The sequence below is a fragment of the Pan paniscus genome, chromosome 12, assembly GCF_029289425.2.
Source record: "Pan paniscus chromosome 12, NHGRI_mPanPan1-v2.0_pri, whole genome shotgun sequence".
NCBI classification, from domain to species: domain Eukaryota; kingdom Metazoa; phylum Chordata; class Mammalia; order Primates; family Hominidae; genus Pan; species Pan paniscus.
The window spans coordinates 99125518-99146916 of NC_073261.2; the positions used below are offsets into that span (position 1 = coordinate 99125518).

The 21399-nt window shown below is 52.6% G+C and overlaps 4 protein-coding genes across 12 annotated transcripts in view; 3 read left to right on the forward strand and 1 right to left on the reverse strand.

The window, feature by feature from the left end:
* Positions 1-3931, forward strand: part of PPM1G (protein phosphatase, Mg2+/Mn2+ dependent 1G) — a 31031-nt gene extending 27100 nt beyond the window's left edge. The window contains exons 5-10 of the mRNA XM_003827098.4: positions 51-466; positions 1048-1191; positions 1535-1769; positions 2518-2647; positions 2895-2997; positions 3318-3931. Of these exons, the coding sequence (XP_003827146.1) occupies positions 51-466; positions 1048-1191; positions 1535-1769; positions 2518-2647; positions 2895-2997; positions 3318-3524 (1235 nt within the window). The 3' untranslated portion in view covers positions 3525-3931. The remainder of the gene's footprint in view (positions 1-50; positions 467-1047; positions 1192-1534; positions 1770-2517; positions 2648-2894; positions 2998-3317) is intronic.
* A 313-nt stretch (positions 3932-4244) lies between these two features.
* Positions 4245-7897, forward strand: ZNF513 (zinc finger protein 513). Of its 2 annotated transcripts, none has more exons than XM_063595024.1 (4): positions 4245-4371; positions 4884-5039; positions 6082-6669; positions 6765-7897. In XM_063595024.1, exons 2-4 carry the CDS (start codon positions 5015-5017, stop codon positions 7589-7591), a joined length of 1440 nt encoding a protein of 479 aa, XP_063451094.1. In that variant the 5' UTR covers positions 4245-4371; positions 4884-5014; the 3' UTR covers positions 7592-7897. The 2 variants fall into 2 exon arrangements, with proteins under 2 accessions (XP_063451094.1, XP_003827151.3); XM_003827103.5 differs by lacking the exon at positions 4245-4371 and adding an exon at positions 4397-4660.
* Positions 7898-8003: 106 nt separating this feature from the next.
* Positions 8004-14516, reverse strand: SNX17 (sorting nexin 17). The gene is made up of 15 exons (XM_003827093.5): positions 14384-14516; positions 13846-13920; positions 12439-12556; positions 11868-11932; positions 11208-11318; positions 11004-11094; positions 10748-10835; positions 10431-10500; positions 10036-10128; positions 9414-9617; positions 9154-9279; positions 8942-9019; positions 8738-8812; positions 8605-8646; positions 8004-8519 (listed from the first exon to the last, which is right to left on the reverse strand). The coding sequence occupies exons 1-15, from the start codon at positions 14444-14446 to the stop codon at positions 8406-8408; spliced, it is 1413 nt and encodes a 470-aa protein (XP_003827141.1). The 5' UTR covers positions 14447-14516; the 3' UTR covers positions 8004-8405.
* Positions 14517-14641: 125 nt separating this feature from the next.
* Positions 14642-20815, forward strand: EIF2B4 (eukaryotic translation initiation factor 2B subunit delta). Of its 8 annotated transcripts, none has more exons than XM_008952476.5 (13): positions 14642-14906; positions 15271-15314; positions 15641-15776; positions 15983-16189; positions 16462-16541; positions 16732-16823; positions 17057-17171; positions 17374-17450; positions 17637-17739; positions 17995-18122; positions 18260-18437; positions 20269-20449; positions 20568-20815. In XM_008952476.5, exons 1-13 carry the CDS (start codon positions 14876-14878, stop codon positions 20765-20767), a joined length of 1572 nt encoding a protein of 523 aa, XP_008950724.1. In that variant the 5' UTR covers positions 14642-14875; the 3' UTR covers positions 20768-20815. The 8 variants fall into 8 exon arrangements, with proteins under 8 accessions (XP_008950724.1, XP_003827147.1, XP_008950728.1 ...); XM_003827099.4 differs by having other exon boundaries at positions 15986-16189; XM_008952477.5 differs by lacking the exon at positions 14642-14906 and adding an exon at positions 14986-15084.
* Positions 20816-21399: the final 584 nt, after the last annotated feature.

Here is a 21399-nt window from a genome sequence, read left to right on the forward strand (position 1 = left end):
TCCCATGAGGAGTCTGGCATGGGGGCTCTGATTTAGCCTCTTCCCTGCAGTGGACAATGAGGAGGCTGCACTGCTGCATGAAGAGGCTACCATGACTATTGAAGAGTTGCTGACACGCTACGGGCAGAACTGTCACAAGGGCCCTCCCCACAGCAAATCTGGAGGTGGGACAGGCGAGGAACCAGGGTCCCAGGGCCTCAATGGGGAGGCAGGACCTGAGGACTCAACTAGGGAAACTCCTTCACAAGAAAATGGCCCCACAGCCAAGGCCTACACAGGCTTTTCCTCCAACTCGGAACGTGGGACTGAGGCAGGCCAAGTTGGTGAGCCTGGCATTCCCACTGGTGAGGCTGGGCCTTCCTGCTCTTCAGCCTCTGACAAGCTGCCTCGAGTTGCTAAGTCCAAGTTCTTTGAGGACAGTGAGGATGAGTCAGATGAGGCGGAGGAAGAAGAGGAAGACAGTGAGGTAAGGGCCCGTGAGGGCAGGCAGATGCTGAAGTTGCAGAGAGGTCCTGTTTGGTTGCCGTCTGTAGTTTTCAACTCTCTTTCCTTCTCCTATTTTGACATCATCCCCCAAGACCCACTGTATTCTAAGCTTTTAGTCTTGAATTCATTGAGCTCCATCATCACAGGTACCATTTGCCTTCTTACCTCTTCCTTTGTTGATACTATAACAAGGAGATCTAGTTCTGGCTTTTCAGAGTCTGTCTCCTAGAGAGAGAACAAGGAGATAGTTGTTACCTTGGCTAGTTGACTGTTTTCTTCTCTGGAAAATTTATTTTCTGGCCACAGTGCCTGAAAGATACTTTTGGCTGGCAGCCCTTGCCTTGTCCTGGGCTTTTTGCTAGTGACTGCTAAGCCCAGTTCAGGATGTCAGTTGTACTCATGCTAGCCCTTTCCATCCCCCCAATTTTCATGACCATATACTTGTATCTTTCAGTGTTTTGAGGACCTGTGTTCAGTCAGGACCTCTTGATTCTGAGTATGAGCTGTGGGGAGGGAGGGGATCATCCCAGTCTCAGCAGTCTGGGATCCTCCCCCTGGCAGGAATGCAGCGAGGAAGAGGATGGCTACAGCAGTGAGGAGGCAGAGAATGAGGAAGATGAGGATGACACCGAGGAGGCTGAAGAGGACGATGAAGAAGAAGAAGAAGAAGAGATGATGGTGCCAGGGATGGAAGGCAAAGAGGAGGTGTGTGGGGAAGGGGAGCAATGAGTCTTGAAAAGCCACAAGGCAGGTGTGAGTCCCCTAATTTTGATTTTGAGACAGGGGATCCCCCTGATACTTTAGGATGGAAGTAATAGTCATGGGGATTTATTCTGCAAGGGGAATGAGCCTTTGGGGTTGAATTATCTAAAAACAAGGGAGAGGGAGTGTGCTGCCGTCTCTAGAAAGATGAAATGTGTGCTTCTCCTGTTTGTTAAAGCTCTTTTGGGGGTCCCAGTGAAAGCAAGCATAGGTGAACGATCAGGAGCACATCAGTGAGGAACGCATGTTCAGAAGCCCCCATGATGCTCCTTTTCTTCCTCTTAAGCCTGGCTCTGACAGTGGTACAACAGCGGTGGTGGCCCTGATACGAGGGAAGCAGTTGATTGTAGCCAACGCAGGAGACTCTCGCTGTGTGGTATCTGAGGCTGGCAAAGCTTTAGACATGTCCTATGATCACAAACCAGAGGATGAAGTAGAACTAGCACGCATCAAGAATGCTGGTGGCAAGGTCACCATGGATGGGCGAGTCAACGGGGGCCTCAACCTCTCCAGAGCCATTGGTAAGGGCCAAGAAACTGGGAAAGACTTCTAGGGTCTTTCTCTCTGTCCCAGACTACCTAGTAGCAAACTTTAATCTTCCTAGTGCTTGTGCCTTTCAAAGCACTTTAATATCTACTACCTCTGTTCTTATATTCCTGTGAAATAACTAAGATGGGTAGAGGTATCATTATACCCATCTTATGTAACATTTGAATGATGAAAAAGACCTGTGAGTGCCGGGCGTGGACGCTCACGCCTGTAATCCCAGCACTTTGGGAGGCTGAGGCGGGTGGATCGCCTGAGGTCAGGAGTTCGAGGCCAGCCTGGCCAACATGGTGAAACCCCATCTCTACTAAAAAAAAAAAAAAATACAAAAATTAGCTGGGCATGGTTGCGCAAGCCTGTAATCCCAGCTACTCAGGAGGCTGAGGCAGGAGAAGCGCTTGAATCCGGGAGGCGGAGGTTGTAGTGAGCCGAGATCGTGCCATTACACTCCAGCCTGGGCTACAAGAGCGAAACTCCGTCTCAAAAAAAAAAGAAAAAAAAAAAAAGATTTAAAATAAAAAGACCAGTGAGTGACTTTCTTAAGGTTCAGCAGTCTGGTGGCAGGGTTGAAACTAGAAAAACTAGGACTTAGGACTCAGTTCCCCATTCCACTAGATTATGGAACTTAGTAAAGAAGGGAAATGAATGGCAAGGTTTGACCTGCCACAAACACAAGTCTGTGGGAAGTATCCAAACTGCTCATCAACCATTCCTTTACTCCAGGGGACCACTTCTATAAGAGAAACAAGAACCTGCCACCTGAGGAACAGATGATTTCAGCCCTTCCTGACATCAAGGTGCTGACTCTCACTGACGACCATGAATTCATGGTCATTGCCTGTGATGGCATCTGGTGAGCACTGGCAGAATGCCCTAAACTCCCCTTTCTGCAGCATGTCTTCTCTTATAGGGCTCAGGGCACCTCTAGGATTAGAGCCTAGGCAGACCTAGACCTCTTGGTGGGTGAAGAGCACCCAGACTAAGGCAGAGCTGAGAATTTCTGTAGTTATTTACACTGGCCTGGGCCACCACCTCTGTCCATACTCCTCTACTCTGCCTTAGTGAGACTGGAAGATTCTGACTGTTGTTCTCGACCCCAGGAATGTGATGAGCAGCCAGGAAGTTGTAGATTTCATTCAATCAAAGATCAGCCAGCGTGATGAAAATGGGGAGCTTCGGTTATTGTCATCCATTGTGGAAGAGGTGAGTACCAGGGTGGAGAAGAGAGGGTGTCTGGTCTGCACAGCCAGGGTTCACTCTTTTCATCTGAGCTAAGTCGGCAATCTGGGAGCATTATCATTAATTGCTGACAGACGCTAAACCCCGACTCCAAAGTTCCACCTTCTGTCATTTCCCTGACTTAGCCTTATGCCTTATGGACTAGCAGGTGGGCCGTTTTGTGATACCTCTTGCCCATTCCTCTCCTACCACCCTGACTCAGCAAGCCAGCCCTCTTTTGGGACTGTAGATTCCTGGCAAGGTGTTCAAACCCTGTGGCTGAGCTACCCCCATCCCTTTCTTAGCTGCTGGATCAGTGCCTGGCACCAGACACTTCTGGGGATGGTACAGGGTGTGACAACATGACCTGCATCATCATTTGCTTCAAGCCCCGAAACACAGCAGAGCTCCAGCCAGAGAGTGGCAAGCGAAAACTAGAGGAGGTGCTCTCTACTGAGGGGGCTGAAGAAAATGGCAACAGCGACAAGAAGAAGAAGGCCAAGCGGGACTAGCAGTCATCCAGACCCCTGCCCACCTAGACTGTTTTCTGAGCCCTCCGGACCTGAGACTGAGTTTTGTCTTTTTCCTTTAGCCTTAGCAGTGGGTATGAGGTGTGCAGGGGGAGCTGGGTGGCTTCACTCCGCCCATTCCAAAGAGGGCTCTCCCTCCACACTGCAGCCGGGAGCCTCTGCTGTCCTCCCCAGCCGCCTCTGCTCCTCGGGCTTATCACCGGTTCTGTGCCTGTGCTCTGTTGTGTTGGAGGGAAGGACTGGCGGTTCTGGTTTTTACTCTGTGAACACTTTATTTAAGGACATTCTTTTTTATTGGCGGCTCCATGGCCCTCGGCCGCTTGCACCCGCTCTCTGTTGTACACTTTCAATCAACACTTTTTCAGACTAAAGGCCAAAACCTAATCGTACGCATCGTGTCGTTTTTTTTCTGCTGCCGTGGCCCCCGACTTGGCCCCATCTGTAGCATCTGGCGAGCCCCCATGTGAGTGTGTGCGTGTGCTCGTGTGTGCCCTGCGCGTGTATAGGGGAGCCCAGAGCGAGCTGCTGGCAGGCCGGCCTGGCGGGCGTCGCGGCTGCCCCTCGCCCCCTCCTGCAGCCAGAAATGATCTAGTTCCCCCAGGGACAGGTCGGGACCGGTCTGGCTGGCCTGAAGCCTGAAGCCTGGAGTCGGGCAGGACGCCTCCTGCGCTGCTCCCTGGCCGGCTCCCCCCGGCCACTGATTGGCTTGCTCCCCGCCTCGTCAAAATCACTTCCCGGTCACGCCATTGAGGCTCCCGCCGCGGCCGCTTCCCACGGACTACGCGTCCCGTGCGTCTCTGCGGCGGCGGAAGCGGAAGCGAGTACGGAGGTACCAGCTGGTCTCCGTAGGGGGGTAGGGGGCTCCATGAATGGAAGCGGCGGCGGCGGCGGGAGCGGCCTGAGCTGGGCGCCGGGGCCAGGGCCGGGGGCTGCCCAGGGCCCGCGCCGCTGCATGGGGGCGGCCCGCGGGCCCTGAGAGGAAGGGCAGACGGGCGGGCCGAGATAGGAGGGGCGGGGTCGGGCGGCCGCAGGCCGGAGGCGCGTCGGGCTGGAGCCGGTCACGATGCCCCGAAGGAAGCAAAGCCACCCGCAGCCCGTGAAATGCGAGGGGGTCAAAGGTCAGGGGTCAGGGGCCTTGAGGGGAGAGGAGCGGGGGTGGGGTCAGTGGAGTGGGCTCAGGTCAGGGTGGAGGGGGACTCCTGAGGGATGAAGTGGGCGATCCAGACTCCTAGCTTCCCACCGAGGCACTAAGGGAATCAGAGTGGGTCAGCGAGTACGGGAAGTGTGGTCCACGAGGGCTGGTCCCTGAGGGAGAATCCACAAGCCCCCTCCCCTCTTCAGTGGATACTGAAGACTCCCTCGACGAAGGACCCGGGGCCCTGGTATTGGAGAGTGATTTGCTACTAGGCCAGGATCTGGAGTTTGAGGAGGAAGAGGAAGAGGAGGAAGGCGACGGCAACAGTGACCAGCTCATGGGCTTCGAGAGAGACTCGGAAGGTGGGTTTTCGGGTCTTGGTTAAGGATTAGCGGCCGCTGGAGACCCCAGCCCTTCAGGAGGCAGGTTAGGTGAACAGAACACCATTTCCTGCCACAACCGAGGGCTGGTTTAGTTTACATTTGAGCTAGATGACTTCATTTGTTTAATGGTCCAATCACTTCCATCACTTTGTTGAGGTGAAGTTCTGAGGCCTGGTCAAAGGTGATAGGAATAGGAGGGTGGGTGAATCACATGGAGCAACTGATTAAAAGTAAATGCCCTGTCCCTCTCCCTAGCCCATTCCTTATGTGTATTTACTTTTAAGAGAGGTTCAGGGAAGCAAACTCTCTGTGAATCATTCAACCCAGTATTTAGGTCTAATCTAACTCCCTTTCACCTGCAGCGTAAGCTCCTTTTGTATTGAGAGGTTTTAGTTTCTGTCTTTATCCTTCCATGTCCCTCTTCCCTGTGATCTTAGCATCACCCTACCCTAATTTGCTGCACTACCCATCCACTTATGCAAGATGTTTTTTGAAAGTCATTGAGGGGATCCATGTAAATATCAATCTGTTCTTTAGGCAGGCAAGTGGTATTACATGCATTACTTCCATTGTCTCCACTTCCCTCCAAATTTTGCCTCAGATATAGGTTTTATCTTATATCAGCTCCTTACTAAAAGGGGCCTTAGCAATAGAGCTTAGAAAAAGGTCTTGGGGGCTCTCTCCCTTTCGTATTTTTACTTTCTTGTCTCAAGAATTAATTTCATTATGGATTCATTTCAGTCTGTGATCCACTGTGAGCCCTTGATCCTTGACCATTGAGTGAAACTAGATACAGGTCAATTCTACCGTCACTAGATTAGTCCAGTGTAAGAGGTAGACAATTCATGTTGAATTTTCTGGAATTACTGCAGGGGAGACCTTGATTCCTAGGAGGGAACTAAAGGGATCATCAAAGCTAAGGGTGGAGCCAAGCAAGTGGGGAGACCATAAGTGAAAAGGGGAGAGTTTGGAGCCTGATCCTACCCTATGCTGATGTCTCTTTTTATGTCTATTTCACCAGGAGACTCTCTGGGGGCCAGGCCTGGGCTTCCCTATGGGCTGAGCGACGATGAGTCTGGGGGCGGCCGGGCACTAAGTGCGGAGAGTGAAGTTGAGGAGCCAGCCAGGGGTCCAGGGGAGGCCAGGGGTGAGAGGCCAGGCCCAGCCTGCCAGCTGTGTGGGGGGCCGACAGGTGAGGGGCCGTGTTGTGGGGCAGGAGGGCCGGGTGGGGGGCCCCTGCTGCCCCCACGGCTACTGTACTCATGCCGCCTCTGCACCTTCGTGTCCCACTACTCGAGCCACCTGAAGCGGCACATGCAGACACACAGCGGAGAGAAGCCGTTCCGCTGTGGCCGCTGCCCCTACGCCTCAGCCCAGCTCGTCAACCTGACACGACATACCCGCACCCACACTGGCGAGAAGCCCTACCGCTGTCCCCACTGCCCCTTTGCCTGCAGCAGCCTGGGCAACCTGAGGCGGCATCAGCGTACCCACGCAGGGCCCCCCACTCCTCCCTGCCCGACCTGTGGCTTCCGCTGCTGTGCTCCACGACCAGCCCGGCCTCCCAGTCCCACAGAGCAGGAGGGGGCGGTGCCCCGGCGACCTGAAGGTAAGACACACCAGGGACCAAAGATCTTGGGACATGGGTGGCTGGCCCTAGGAATGCTTGGATTGGATTCATAGCCCAGGTCTTTGTCCCCACAGATGCTCTGCTCCTTCCAGATTTGAGCCTCCATGTGCCACCAGGTGGTGCCAGTTTCCTGCCAGACTGTGGGCAGCTGCGGGGTGAAGGGGAGGGCCTCTGCGGGACTGGATCAGAACCACTGCCAGAGCTGCTATTCCCTTGGACCTGCCGGGGCTGTGGACAAGAGCTGGAGGAGGGTGAGGGTAGTCGGCTGGGATCTGCCATGTGTGGGCGCTGCATGCGAGGAGAGGCTGGAGGGGGTGCCAGTGGGGGGCCCCAGGGCCCCAGTGACAAAGGCTTTGCCTGTAGCCTCTGCCCCTTTGCCACTCACTATCCCAACCACCTGGCCCGGCACATGAAGACACACAGTGGTGAGAAGCCCTTCCGCTGCGCCCGCTGTCCTTATGCCTCTGCTCATCTGGATAACCTGAAACGGCACCAGCGCGTCCATACAGGAGAGAAGCCCTACAAGTGCCCCCTCTGCCCTTATGCCTGTGGCAATCTGGCCAACCTCAAGCGTCATGGTCGCATCCACTCTGGTGACAAACCTTTTCGGTGTAGCCTTTGCAACTACAGCTGCAACCAGAGCATGAACCTCAAACGTCACATGCTGCGGCACACAGGCGAGAAGCCCTTCCGCTGTGCCACCTGCGCCTATACCACGGGCCACTGGGACAACTACAAGCGCCACCAGAAGGTGCATGGCCACGGTGGGGCAGGAGGGCCTGGTCTCTCTGCCTCTGAGGGCTGGGCCCCACCTCATAGCCCACCCTCTGTTTTGAGCTCTCGGGGCCCACCAGCCCTGGGGACTGCTGGCAGCCGGGCTGTCCATACAGACTCATCCTGAACTAGGTCCTTCTTCCCCATGTTTTATACAGACGGACCAGAAGCCACCTTTTTCTCCCCCGCTGGCCAGGGGCTCCACACAGACTAACGTAGGCACTATAAGGACCAGCCCAACCCCATGGGCGGGGGGGCCCATATGGACCAGGGGGCCTTGCCTTGACTGAGGCACTTCACGAGCTCAGTGAGAAGGGCCCTGTATTCACCTCCACTGCCCCCAGGGGCTGTGGACAAACCGGCTGGGGGACTGCCCAGCCTCCCACCTGTTTAACTTATTTCAGTGCTTTATAATAAAGGAAACACTAACAAAGCCATGTCTATGCTGAATTGGCAATGGCAGGCAATTTGGCCTTACCCTTAGCATAGTAGTCCATGCTGTGATGGGGGAAGCAGGGGCAGTGAGAGGGAACCAGAGGTAGGCAGCAGTCAGGCTGAGTTTAATGATGGGGAACTGGGCCAGACCAAACACAGACGTCTGCCCATCCCCTTGGCCTTTGGCCCATGGCTCCAAGAAGCCAGAAGCGGCCCAGAGGGAGCTATGGTTCCTCCCCAAGGCAGGCAGCCATGGTCCCTTAGACTTTGTGCAAAATACTAAATGCTAATTTGGCATCGAGGGCCAGCTCTGAAAAGAGAAGGGGCAATCCTCTGTGCAGCCAGCCCAGGGGACAAGGAAAGGTAGCTTACGAGGCCCCTGGCCAAGAGAAAAGGGGAAGGTAGGAAGGAAGAGACCCCTCCGCCCCTAGCATGGGGGACACAGGCACAGGGCAAGTTTCTGTAAATTCCTCTGGGGTAGAGGGCAGACATCCAAGCAGTGGAGATTACAGATCCTCATCTCCAATGCCCTCGAAGGCGAAATTGCCGTGGACATCACTGGCACTGGCATCTGTGCTGGGACTGCCAATTCCCCGCAAGCTCACGGCACTCAGCTTACTCTGTAACAAAGGCAGGGTGGGGTCAGAGATCTTGGGCGTGCAAGATCCCCCAACAAACAGCAACCTCACCAACCCTGGAACTCACTGAGAGTTTGACCATAGACTCCCGGGTGGCATCAGGTGACTCCTGGGGAAGAAGAGGCAGAGGTGTCAGAAACTCACTAGGAGAGGTGAGGCAGGGCTGAGAGCCAGGGTTCTGACCAGGAGGTAATACTTACAAGCAGTGGTGGGGACTTCACTGCTTGCTGGCTGTCTGAGCGTCTCAGAGTGCCCCCCACCCGCCGGCGCAGCATCTGGGGACAGATACAAGGTGCTGGTGAGGGCAGGATCACTTCCCCTCTCTCTCAAGACAAGCCTCACATCTAGGACAAAAGGCAAGGGGAGCACACCTGCTCACTGCTCAGTCCACACTTGCTGCCTACCTTCCTGATACTGCCGCCAGATTTCTTCACCATCAGTTCATCAACCATGGACTGCAAGCAGATGCTCATCATGATAGCCTGAGGGCAAGAAGAGTGTCCAGCTTGACGAGAGTGGTCACTCTGAGCCCAGCACCACTAATGCCTCCCATATTGAGTACTGGAAACTCTACGCTTTAAGGTGCTCCAGAGGAGGGCTGAGGGTAGGTTCACACCTGGGGGCTAGTGATGGTGACCCACTGTAGCCGGTCCTTGCTCATGAGGTATTCAAAAGCCAGTTCCAGGCGCACCTCACCCCGGCCCCGGCCTGGGCTGCTCGTGCTTCCACTGGGCAATGGTACCTGGGAGAGGAAGGGGAATTCGGTTGAGTTCACTCTGACCAACCTGTCTGGCTCCCGGACCCGCTGCAGCCCATACCTAAGCTCAAGGCTTGCCGGGCCCCCAACCCAGGCCTTCCCCTCCTAACCCGACTCACAGAGGAGGTGACCCGCCAGCATCGCATGCGGGTGACCCGGAAGGAGCCTTCTCGGAGTTGCTGGCCAGGCAGGCGGAGCTGCAGGCTGAGCTCACTGTTGCCCGCGCTCACCACCACAGGACAGTCCTTTTCTGGGAAGTCAGCCACACAGGCATCAAAGCGCAGGTAGCCATAGTGCCGCAGCGTCTGGGCCAGTCTCAGGAACTGAAAAATGGTCATCACATGGGGGTAGATTAGGAGGGAGAATGGGGCAGCTCAGAAAAAGCAACCCCGGTCGGGCGCGGTGGCTCATGCCTATAATCCCAGCACTTTAGGAGGCAGAGGCAGGCAGATCACAAGGTCAGGAGCTCAAGACCATCCTGGCTAACACAGTGAAACCCTGTCTCTCCCAAAAATACAAAAAATTAGGCAGGCGTCGTGGCGGGTGCCTGTAGTCCCAGCTACTCGGGAGGCTGAGGCGGGAGAATGGCATGAACCTGGGAGGCAGAGCTTGCAGTGAGCCAAGATCATGCCACTGCACTCCAACCTGGGCGACAGAGCGAGACTCTGTGTCTTAAAAAAAAAAAAAAAAAACAAGAAAAAGCAAGCCCTTAGAGGAAGACAGAGAGGAGGCAGGGCTCACCTCCTTCTTGGAGACTTTCTCTTGCAGAGATTTGAGTTGCCGGTGCTGTTCCTTGGTGACCAAGATCCACCCACGCTCAATATCTGATACCGTCTATAGTAGAGACAAGGGGCAGGCAGTAGGAGGTCCCAGTCAGCAATCCAAGGAAAGCGTCTACCATTACCTCTGTCCAGCCTGACCCCTAGCCCCACACTTGAGTGACCTCTTTGCAGTAAGTCCTTGATCTTGTCAGCTTAATAAAAGTAGGGAGAGTAGATATTGTGCCAGCAGCACTAATAGTATTCTAGGAACTTCCCCACAAATTGGGAACAAAGACACGACAGCAGTTTTCTTGGGAGAGTGAGTCACCAGTTATTTTCTTCAGGGGAAGGGTTCTGAGGCAGCTCCAAGCTCACCTGAGCATAAAGCAGGTTCAGGCCAACCCGGTTCTCCATGACATCGTCATCATAGGCAGAGTCCCAATAACTGTGAGGTGGAAAGGGGTAATGGGGCTAAGCTGGGTTAAGGCAAGAGGTAGAATGGAAAATGGGCAAAACAGGAGCAATATGGAACTATCAGGGGCTAATGGTATAGTGGGAGGAAGCTTGGGAGGCCTGGCAGAAACACCCAGCACTACACCCCCTTGTCCAGATTATTCTGTCTCAATATGTGGCCCAATAATCCAATCCAGCACAGCACCTCCCACCCCTCCCCTTCCAGGCCCAGCCCTGACCTCTTCCTTAGCACAATCTTATACTCTTTACTCCGAAGGCTGGTGACAGACACATAAGGCAGCTCAAACTCCTGCAACTTCCGTACAACTATGGGTTAAAAAAAAAAAAAAGGAAAATATAGTGAGATTTAAAGGAAGGGAAATCAAGAAAGAAGTGCCCTGAGGCAATGTTCATTCTGGGGGTGGGGGTGGGGAGTTAGGGGGGTTGCAAACTCTACTGAAGTACAAGGAAGCAGTCAAGTCCAGAGAAACTCACAAGAAAAGGCTCCATCCTCTTTTTCTCGAACTAAGAATAGACTGAAGTATCCAATCAAGTCATCTGGAAGATCCAGCTTTGCAGCTACAGCCTGGGGATAGGGATAGAAGTACAGCTCATCATACTGGCTGGTTCCAATCATTCTCCAAGCCCAGGACCCCGGGATGCAGGGGAAGAAGGGGCAGTGCTGAACAAGCGCCTCACCTCCAGGACATCCTCAGTCTGATCTGAAGTTAGCACGTTGACCAGAACTTTCTGCCCGTTGCTGAGCAGCACTTCCAAGGACACTTCCTCTGTGGGGACCTGCTGTGTCTCCTGTTGTGAGCACACATGGGGATGGGAGGCACTACCTTGTCCCTTGCCTTGACCTATGCCCAACTCTATTTCTAGGTCCCTTGTGTGTCTTTATTCTCAGCTGCTTAAATATAGGCTGTGATTTCTTTGATTTCATAGGAATAGAAGTTCCATTCCATTAAAAAAGATGACTCCTCTGTTATTAAGATGACATGGCCTGGCTGGGTGTGGTGGCTCACACCCGTAATCCCAGCACTTTGGGAGGCCAAGGCGGGTGGATCACCTGAGGTCAGGAGTTCGAGACCAGCCAGGCCAACACGGCAAAACCCCGTCTCCACTAAAAATACAAAAATTAGCCGGACATGGTGGCAGGCGCCTGTAATTCTAGCTACTTGGGAGGCTGAGGCAGGAGAATCACTTGAATCCGGAAGGTGGAGGTTGCAGTGAGCTGAGATTGCACCACTGCACTCCAGCCTGTGCAAAAGAGCAAGACTCTGTCTCAAAAAAATAAAAGACATGACCTTCCAGCAAGGTCCTTTCCTTAAATCTTGGTCCCACCCAAAGCCCTACCTGTTGTGCCCGACGCAGGAAACTGTTGAAGGTCTCGCTGCTCCCAAGCAATGGGTCTTGCCGAACTACGAGGACAAAAGAACATTATTACAGGAACTTAGCACTCACTCTTGGCTCCCCAGTCCTCCTCTCAGTAGGTTCCCCCGACCCCATTTCCTGGGCTGATGGTGGCCTGCCACATCCCCCAGCTGGCCTCACCTCACTCACTGTTTGCATAAATTCTTCACCTGCCCCACCCTTGGCTGCCATCTAGGTGAGTCCAGTCTATAGAACTAGGGAAATAACAATGATGTTAATCTAAAGCACATCAGATACAAATTAAGTTCTCTCCACTGATATTAAGACTAGTGTTATACTAGTATTTCTCATAGATGTTAGTGCCCAAATTGTTTTGCTAGTACACAGAGTTACACATCCTCGTAGACTATTTACTTTGCTAACTGCACAACAGATCAAACAAGAGCCTTCCTAGATCTAGAAATTAAATCAGGCCCTTCCACAGAACCAGCTGTTTTTAAGTCTCTCCCCATAGTCCTCAATATAGTCAACCTAGTTTCCTGCAACCACTCACCAGCTTGCATGTACTTCTCTAACTGCTCTCTCCTCTGTTCTACCTCAGCAGGAGTCAGAGAGAAAAGCTTCTTTGGGGGGAATGCAGGAAGCACATTGGCCCCATACTCCTTCCGAAGCTATTTAGAGAAAGAGATACAACCCTTCACATAAACACAGAAAATGAGATGAGGCAATCTACATATGCTCATAATGTTCTCTTGGGTGCCCCTCCCTTCCCTCAGTCCCTGTTCCCCTGTCTACCCTGGTCATCTGAGAAACAATTCCTTTGACAGCAGTAGCACCTCAAGGGAGCTGTCCTAGATATAAGTTGTTCTCTATTTTACTGTGTACAAGTCAGCCCCTCCACAGTACGGGGAGGATTTGTACTGGGCCAGGACCTACAGGGAGCCCCTTGACCACCTAGCAAGACTGTTCACTGAACCCTTAAAGGAAGGAAAGGGCTTTATAAAGTGCACAGTTAACAGCTAAGTCTGTTCACAAAATATCTTAGGACTTAAAGGGACTTTGCAGATCAAAGAATCCATCTTTCAGTTGTAGAAACTGAGGCCCAAAGAAATCAGGTAATGGCCAGGTACCGTGGCTCATGCCTGTAATCTCAGCATTTTGGGAGGCCAAGGTGGGTGGATCACCTGAGGTCAGGAGTTTGAGACCAGCCTGGCCAACATAGTGAAACCCCTCTCTACTAAAAATACAAAAATTAGCCGGGTGTGGAGGCAGCTGCCTGTAATCCCAGCTACTCAGGAGGCTGAGGAAGGAGAATCGCTTGAACCCAGGAGGCAGAGGTTGCAGTGAGCCGAGATCGTGCCACTGCACTCCAGCCTGGGCAACAAGAGAGAAACTCCGTCCCAAAAAAAGATATCAGGTAACTTGTTCAGGGTTGCACAACTAATTATCAGTGGAGCTCTACTGAGTTAGATAGAGTTTATGATCTGGTAAGGAAGGAGGAGAAACATTGCATCACAGATACATAACGATAATTGGCACAGCTAAACACACTGAAATGAGCCGAAGAACACAAAAGGAAATCGGTGAATCGTTTGTATAAACAGGGAAAAGAATTTCAAGTTGCCGCTCAGATGACAGAAGGAACGTGCTTTGACAGCCTGGGTGGAGGTAGTGGGGGGAGGGGTTGGTTTGTCCATGCAAGGGTAAAGGCTACTAGAGCAGTAAGACTGGACAGAAAACCAGAATATAAGAACAGGAAGGAGCACTTGTTGCGCGGACATTAAGCTTCTTAGGGAGTTCCCGGAAATGTCAGACAAGATAAACCAGGGCCCTACCCTGTGGCAGTGATTAAAGGGGAACTACAGCCTACGGGAACAAGAAGAGCGGGTAAAGGGAGACACTGATGTCCACGTGTAGGGAAGGGCTTGAAGCTGTCTCAAGGCAGGGGTGCTAGTCCCACCTGCTCGTGCAGCCCCAGGAGCTGGCTGTAGCGCACCCGACAGTGCAGGACTCCATTCACGTGAATGTTATAGGCCTGAGGACACAAAAGTAGTCAAGCATTTTAGGGTTGCGGTCTGCGCAACCCCCCTGAGAACCCTGGCCGGAAGTTGCCTGGCAACTCGCCGGAGTAACGCGCTAATCTCCCGAGGGTTAGTTCGCTTGTTTTCGCCAGGGCCAAGTCCCAAAGCTGAAGAGCCAGTCCGGGGGAAATTCGGACGCTTGTGTTGCAGTCTCACTGCCCAAGAGGCCAGTGACGCCCACCAGGGCAGCTGCGGCCTAGCTCGGGGAAGCGACCCGGCCTAAGGGCCTACAGGAGCTCGGGCAACCACTGCCACGAATCACACACATGAGATAAGCTCCCAGAGAGGCCGTCGGGAGTCGGCGGCCCAGGACCAGGCCCGAAGGGTGGCGGTCAGGCCTCAGAGGCCGCTCCGAGACGGCTCGGGCCCGTTATCCCCGCCCCTGCCCGGCCCGGCTCGGCTCCGGCCGCTCCTCACCACGTAGGCGGAGCCGCCGCTGTCCCCGCTGCGGGACTCGGTTTCGGGAATGGAAAAGTGCATGTTCCCTACGGCACGGCACGGCCGGGCTCCGGACTGTGAGGGCCGCAGCGGCTCTGCACGCTCCCCCTCCGCTGCTCAGCGAGTCCCCGCAGCCTCACTCGCCATTTTGGGAGCCCTGCGATCCGATGTGGGAAGGCCGTGGGACGTCGGTTTTGGGACGCAATCGCCTGGGCATGCTGGGAACTGTAGTCTAAAGGGCAAGAGCCACCTGTCCGGAAAGGGAGCCCAAAGTGGAGTTGGCCCTCATTGCAACCCGTAGTGCGGGGCGGGGCCCTGGGGCCCATCGGAAATTGTAGTCCGATTGGGGCTGCGCGCTTCGCTTCTGCGTCTCAGCCTCCAGCCCAGGTGGCGCTGTGGACCCTGCAGCCGCGGAGCGAGGCAGCGGGGCGGCTCCGTGACCACGGCGGGCGGAGCCTAGGACTGAGGGCGATGGCTGCTGTGGCCGTGGCTGTTCGCGAGGGTGAGTGAAGAGCCGGGCCTGCCTACCGGTACGCGGGGCCGACGAGCTCCGGACAGCTAGTGCCGGGCCCTGAGCGCCTTTGGGCCCCGCCGCTCCGTTCCAGCGCCACGCTGGGCTCCGGTCTACACAGTCTCGAGCGCAGTCCCGCGCCGCGCACCGGCTGGTTGCTGTGAGGAGGGTCGGTGACCCCTCCATTCCTTTGATCCGCCGCGCAGTGCGTCCCCACGCGGATCCCTGGCTCGCCTCGCGCCTGCCGGCGGATCCGTGGTCATGCCAACCCAGCAGCCGGCTGCGCCGAGTACTAGTGCCCCCAAACCCTCCCGGAGTCTCTCTGGCTCACTTTGTGCCCTGTTTTCTGATGCAGACTCGGGATCCGGGATGAAGGCGGAGCTTCCCCCTGGGCCTGGGGTAAGTGAGGCTTCCCTCCCAAGCCGCCTGCCAAGCGCTACGCAGGAGGCTGTGCCAGCTTTATTCCGCCCCAGCTCCCATCCCGTGTCGGTTTATTTCTCAGTAAAGCCAGGAGATTTTACAGAGGTCTTGCAACCCTAGCGATATATGATTCTGTCCCTGGAGGAGAAACGTCAGCCTCTGTGGATGTAAGCTTGTAACAGGTAGCTTGTGGAAGTTAGGAAGAACTAGGGATTTAACCATGTGGAAATCTTGTAAGCATCCAATAGTATTTGTTCCCCTTTGGAATTGTTGGGGAAGAGCAGTATCCTATGTCTGTGTCTCAGGCAGTGGGGAGGGAAATGACCAAAGAAGAAAAGCTGCAGCTTCGGAAGGAAAAGAAACAGCAGAAGAAGAAACGGAAGGAAGAAAAGGGGGCAGAACCAGAAACTGGCTCTGCTGTATGTGCAGCCCAATGTCAAGGTGAGTGAGGGGTCTCTTTTAAAGGGCTGGGGTGTGGAGCTGGTAGAGGGATGTGGTGGGAGAGAGAAGGGAGAGACAGGGCAAAGTTGATTTGAGCAAGTGTGTAAAGCAAAGAGGTTTACAAGGAGAGAAGCTAGTTTTAGCTGGGGCACGGATATCACCTGCCTGCAGCTTGGGCTTTTTTTTTTTTTTTTTAATGCTTTTAGTAGGCCCAACCAGAGAACTGCCAGAATCGGGCATTCAGTTGGGCACTCCTGGGGAGAAAGTTCCAGCTGGTCGGAGTAAGGCCGAACTTCGGGCTGAGCGTCGAGCCAAGCAGGAGGCTGAGCGGGCCCTGAAACAGGCAAGAAAAGGGGAACAAGGAGGACCACCTCCTAAGGCCAGCCCCAGCACAGCTGGAGAAACCCCCTCAGGTATCTTCCCTTCATTTTAAGACCTCCCTTACTCCTAATTATAACGCCAGCTCAGGCTGCCCAATAGTAAAACAGCTCTCCCCTCTCATTCTTGGGACCCAGAGTTCTGAATTGTTCCTGCAACCCCATTATCCTATCCCTATTTCCTTTTCTACCCTATTCTCCCGTTTTCTCCACCTCATCCTGTTTTTCTTGATGCCCCTTATACCCTAAGAGCAAATTACACATTTCAAGACCTACAGTGTCCTGAAAACATGATGATTATCTTTCAGGAGTGAAGCGTCTCCCTGAGTACCCTCAGGTTGATGACCTACTTCTGAGAAGGCTTGTTAAAAAACCAGAGCGTCAACAGGTAGGAAGTGGGTTTGGTGCCTGGCTAGAAAGAGCCTAGGGAAATGGACTGGAGGGAGGAAAGGTGCTGGGTGCAAAGTGAGAAGGATAGGTGCTTGGGTCAGAGTAGTCTTACTGTTCACTTCCTTTCCAGCTTTATCCCATCCTTTTTAAACTCTGGGCCATTGGTCCTGTTCCCTTGTTTTGTCAAGGTTCCTACACGAAAGGATTATGGATCCAAAGTCAGTCTCTTCTCTCACCTACCCCAGTACAGCAGACAAAACTCTCTGACCCAGTTTATGAGGTAGGATCCTATGAAATTGTCATAACTTTTGAGTCTGAGGAGTTTTAGTAAGTCAGTATTGAAAGTGTCTAGTAATCTGAGATGGACTCTGTAGGAAAAAGTATGAACCCAAGGCAGAACTGTAGAGGAAGTGGGGAAATCTGCTAGTGAAGGGAGTTCCTTTTCATCAGGGGCAGGTGGGCAGTAGATGCTCAAGCTCCCTTTCAAAGTATGTGACACCGCCATCCCATCAGCATCCCATCCTCTGTGATCCACCCAGCCATGGTGCGACTCGGCCTGCAGTACTCCCAGGGCCTGGTCAGTGGCTCCAATGCCCGGTGTATTGCCCTGCTTCGTGCCTTGCAGCAGGTATGTCCCATCCTGTTCTCTCTTATGATCCAACCCCACCTCCCCCAATACTACCCCAGCTTCTGTCACCCAAAGTCATCTCTGGGGGACAGAGGGAATACTCCTACCCTCAGAACATTTTCCTCAGTGAAGCTTACCCCCAGCCCCCGTTCAGAGATCTTTATTAAGGGGCATTTTGCAGATCACCTTGTGTACCCTATAGGTGATTCAGGATTACACAACACCGCCTAATGAAGAACTCTCCAGGGATCTAGTGAATAAACTAAAACCCTACATGAGGTAGGGACAACACTATAAGTCCACTCCCAGCTCGCCCAATCTTTGTCTTGTACTCTTTTTCCTGCTTTTCTATCTCTCTTTTCATTTTGTGTTCTATTTTCTTTTTAAAGACTTTTTTTTTAAATGTGAAGGTTTTGTAAGTTGTGAAGAGTTGCGCAGATATAAGGTATTGCTGTTGTATTATAGCTTCCTGACTCAGTGCCGTCCCCTGTCAGCGAGCATGCACAACGCCATCAAGTTCCTTAACAAGGAAATCACCAGTGTGGGCAGTTCCAAGCGGGAAGAGGAGGTGATGAGTATGAGAAATAAGGAAGGCATGCACCTGTGGGTAAAATTAAGAAACATGTTAAAAACTCCCGGGAAGGCCAACATAAGCCTTTTTTTGCCCTAGTCGAGGGTTAAGGAATGGTTTGGCCATTCTGACTTGTGCCATCTCTGAGCCCTCTATAGGCTTGTCATCATACACATATTCAAGCACCTGGCATGATCATCAGAGGGATAAAAGTGTCCATTTCTTGTTCACTAAGGATTTTACTCCATTTAGGCCAAGTCAGAACTTCGAGCAGCCATTGATCGGTATGTGCAAGAGAAGATTGTGCTTGCAGCTCAGGCAATTTCACGCTTTGCTTACCAGAAGATCAGTAATGGAGATGTGATCCTGGTATATGGATGGTATGGTCCAGACCCTGTGACTGAGCAGATTGGGAGTTGGAATGATCTGAAGAAGGGACTACCCACTTGCCTTTGGGAATAAGTTAGTCATCAGTTACTGACATTTATAACTGAATCCTCCTCTTCATTCACTCTAGTTCATCTCTGGTATCACGAATTCTTCAGGAGGCTTGGACAGAGGGCCGGCGGTTTCGGGTGGTAGTGGTGGACAGCCGGCCATGGCTGGAAGGAAGGCACACACTACGTTCTCTAGTCCATGCTGGTGTCCCAGCCTCCTACCTGCTGATTCCTGCAGCCTCCTATGTGCTCCCAGAGGTAAGTACAGAGGAAAAGGACTCCAAAGTTGGCGGTGAAAAGATGTAGTAGTATAGACATAATCTCACCTTCCCAAAGTTACAGTTTTGTTTTTGTTTTGAGATAAGGATGGAGTGCAGCGACGTGATCACAGCTCACTGCAGTCTTGACCTCCTGGGCTCAGGTGATCTTCCCACCTCCGCCTCTGAGTAGCTGGGACTACTGGTGTGTGCCACCATGCCCAGCTAGTTTTTTATTTTTCTTGTAGAGATGGGATATCGCTACGTTGCCCAGGCTGGAACTCCTGGGCTCAAGCAGTTCCCCCTGTCTCGGCCTCCCAAAGTACTGGGATCATAGGCATGAGCCACTGTGCCCAGCCACAATTATTTAAAAATATTAGAATTATATAGCCCTGGCTTGGTGCCATGGCTCAATGCCTGCAATCTCAGCACTAAGGCAGGAGGATCACTTGAGCCCAGGAGTTCAAGACCAGCCTGCTCAACATAATGAGACCCTGTACACACACACACACACACACCCCACCCCACCCCCACCCCGGGCATGGTGGCATGCGCATGTAGTTCCAGCTACTTAGGAGGCTGAGGTGAGAGACACACACACACACACACACACACACACAGCTACTTAGGAGGCTGAGGTGAGAGGACTGCTTGAACACACACACACACACACACACACACCCGGGCATGGTGGCATGCGCATGTAGTTCCAGCTACTTAGGAGGCTGAGGTGAGAGGACTGCTTGAGCCCAGGAGGTTGAGGCTACAGTGAGCTGTCATTGCACCACTGCACTCCAGCCTGGGCGACAGAATGAAACCCTGTGTCAAAAAAAATAATTATATAGCCCTGTTTCTATTTAATTGGAAAAACACTGACAGTATATTACAGCAGTCTAGCTATTGCAAAAACATTACATTAAACTAGCAACCAGGAAGAGGGAACAAGACAAAAGTAACTTCAAAGTTTAGTTTTCCTGTGGGAGATTTGGTGGGTCAGTGGTCAGGTGTTTTCACAGAAGAAAAGCCATCATTAAGATTTATTAGGCCGGGCACAGTGGCTCAAGCCTGTAATTCCAGCACTTTGGGAGGCCGAGGCGGGCAGTTCACGAGGTTAGGAGTTCACAATCATCCTGGCTAACACAGTGAAACCCCGTCTCTACTAAAAATACAAAAAATTAGCCGGGCGTGGTGGCGGGCGCCTGTAGTCCCAGCTAATCTGGAGGCTGAGGCAGGAGAATGGCGTGAACCCAGGAGGCAGAGCTTGCAGTGAGCCGAGATCATGCCACTGCACTCCAGCCTGGGCGACAGAGCAAGACTCCATCTCAAAAAAAAAAAAAAAAAAAAAAAAGGATTTATTAATTGCCGGACGCAGTGGCTCACGCCTGTTATCCTGGCACTTTGGGTGGCTGAGGCGGGCAGATCACCTGAGGTTGGGAGTTCGAGACCAGCCTGACCAACGTGGAGAAACCCCGTCTCTACTAAAAATATAAAAATACAACAAATCAGCTGGGAGTGGTGGTGCATGCCTGTAATCCCAGCTACTCGGGAGGCTGAGGCAGGAGAATCACTTGAACCCAGGAGGCAGAGGTTGTGGTGAGCCGAGATCGCGCCATTGCACTCCAGCCTGGGCAACGAGAGCAAAACTTCATCTCAAAAAAAAAAAAAAAAAAAGATTTATTACTTGTTGTCTGTTTTTGTTTCTTTCCCTTCTTTTCACAGGTGTTGAGATTTATTACTTGTCTTAATGTTGCTGTCCTGTAAGTAGGGGACCTTATTCTGCATTGATACAACAATGACATTTTTTTCTTCCCCTTCTCCTGTGAAACAAACAGGTTTCCAAGGTGCTATTGGGAGCTCATGCACTCTTGGCCAACGGGTCTGTGATGTCACGGGTAGGGACAGCACAGTTAGCCCTGGTGGCTCGAGCCCATAATGTACCAGTGCTGGTTTGCTGTGAAACATACAAGTTCTGTGAGCGTGTGCAGACTGATGCCTTTGTCTCTAATGAGCTAGGTAAGGAGGCAAAAGAGAAGCCTCCAGCTACCTGTGAAGACTTGAGAGGGAGGGAGAGGGGCGGATAAACTAGAACTTCTTTTCTGAAAGAACATAATGGGTACGCCTTCCATTGCAGATGACCCTGATGATCTGCAATGTAAGCGGGGAGAACATGTTGCACTGGCTAACTGGCAGAACCACGCATCCCTACGGTTGTTGAATCTAGTCTATGATGTGACTCCCCCAGAGCTTGTGGATCTGGTGATCACGGAGCTGGGGATGATCCCTTGCAGTTCTGTACCTGTTGTTCTACGAGTCAAGAGCAGTGACCAGTGAGGGGGGAAACACAGGGTTAATAAATGCCATACTCCCTACCCTCAGCAACTCTGCTGCCTTTGTTTCTCTTTTAGCATCTCCACCACTTAAGTTAGGAGTCCAGACTTCACAACCCCTTTTATCACCTGCTACTCAGACCTTTGTGAAGACCTGCTCAAGTAACTAGCTCCATGCCAGTACATTGGGACTAACCTGAAGACCCGTATAAAGAACCAAAACTACCCAAATCAATCATTCACTGAGCATCTACATGCCAGACACTAAACTGGGTGTGAGGAGGAATATGAAAACAAATAGTCCTGGGCTGAGTGCAGTGACTCATTCCTGTAATCTCAGCATTTTGGGAGGCTAAGGCAGGAGGATTGTTTGAGCCCAGAGGTTTAAGACCAGCCTGGGCAACATGGCAATCCGGTCTCTACAAAAAATAAAAATTAGCTGGGCATGGTTGTACTCATCTGTTGTCCCAGCTACTCAGGAGGCTGAAGCCAGAGGATTTCTTGAGTCCAGGAGGTAGAGGCTGCAGTAAGCCATGATTGTGCCACTGCACTCCAGCCTGGGTGACAGAGACCCTGTCTCAAAAAAAGAGTCCTAACCTTATAAATTAGCATTTGTTGAATATTTAACTGTGTGTC

Coding starts and splice junctions, on each gene's coding strand:
- ZNF513 (XM_003827103.5), top strand. CDS start 4,606: ATGCCCCGAAGGAAGCAAAGCCACCCGCAGCCCGTGAAATGCGAGGGG. Junction 4,661..4,883: donor GAAATGCGAGGGGGTCAAAG/GTCAGGGGTCAG, acceptor TCCCCTCTTCAG/TGGATACTGAAGACTCCCTC. Junction 6,670..6,764: donor GGTGCCCCGGCGACCTGAAG/GTAAGACACACC, acceptor TTGTCCCCACAG/ATGCTCTGCTCCTTCCAGAT.
- SNX17 (XM_003827093.5), bottom strand. CDS start 14,446: ATGCACTTTTCCATTCCCGAAACCGAGTCCCGCAGCGGGGACAGCGGC. Junction 10,836..11,003: donor AGAGGATGGAGCCTTTTCTT/GTGAGTTTCTCT, acceptor TTTAACCCATAG/TTGTACGGAAGTTGCAGGAG. Junction 8,520..8,604: donor AGTCTATGGTCAAACTCTCA/GTGAGTTCCAGG, acceptor CCTTTGTTACAG/AGTAAGCTGAGTGCCGTGAG.
- EIF2B4 (XM_024927707.1), top strand. CDS start 15,177: ATGCCAACCCAGCAGCCGGCTGCGCCGAGTACTAGTGCCCCCAAACCC. Junction 17,451..17,636: donor AAACTAAAACCCTACATGAG/GTAGGGACAACA, acceptor GTTGTATTATAG/CTTCCTGACTCAGTGCCGTC. Junction 17,740..17,994: donor GTTCCAAGCGGGAAGAGGAG/GTGATGAGTATG, acceptor TACTCCATTTAG/GCCAAGTCAGAACTTCGAGC.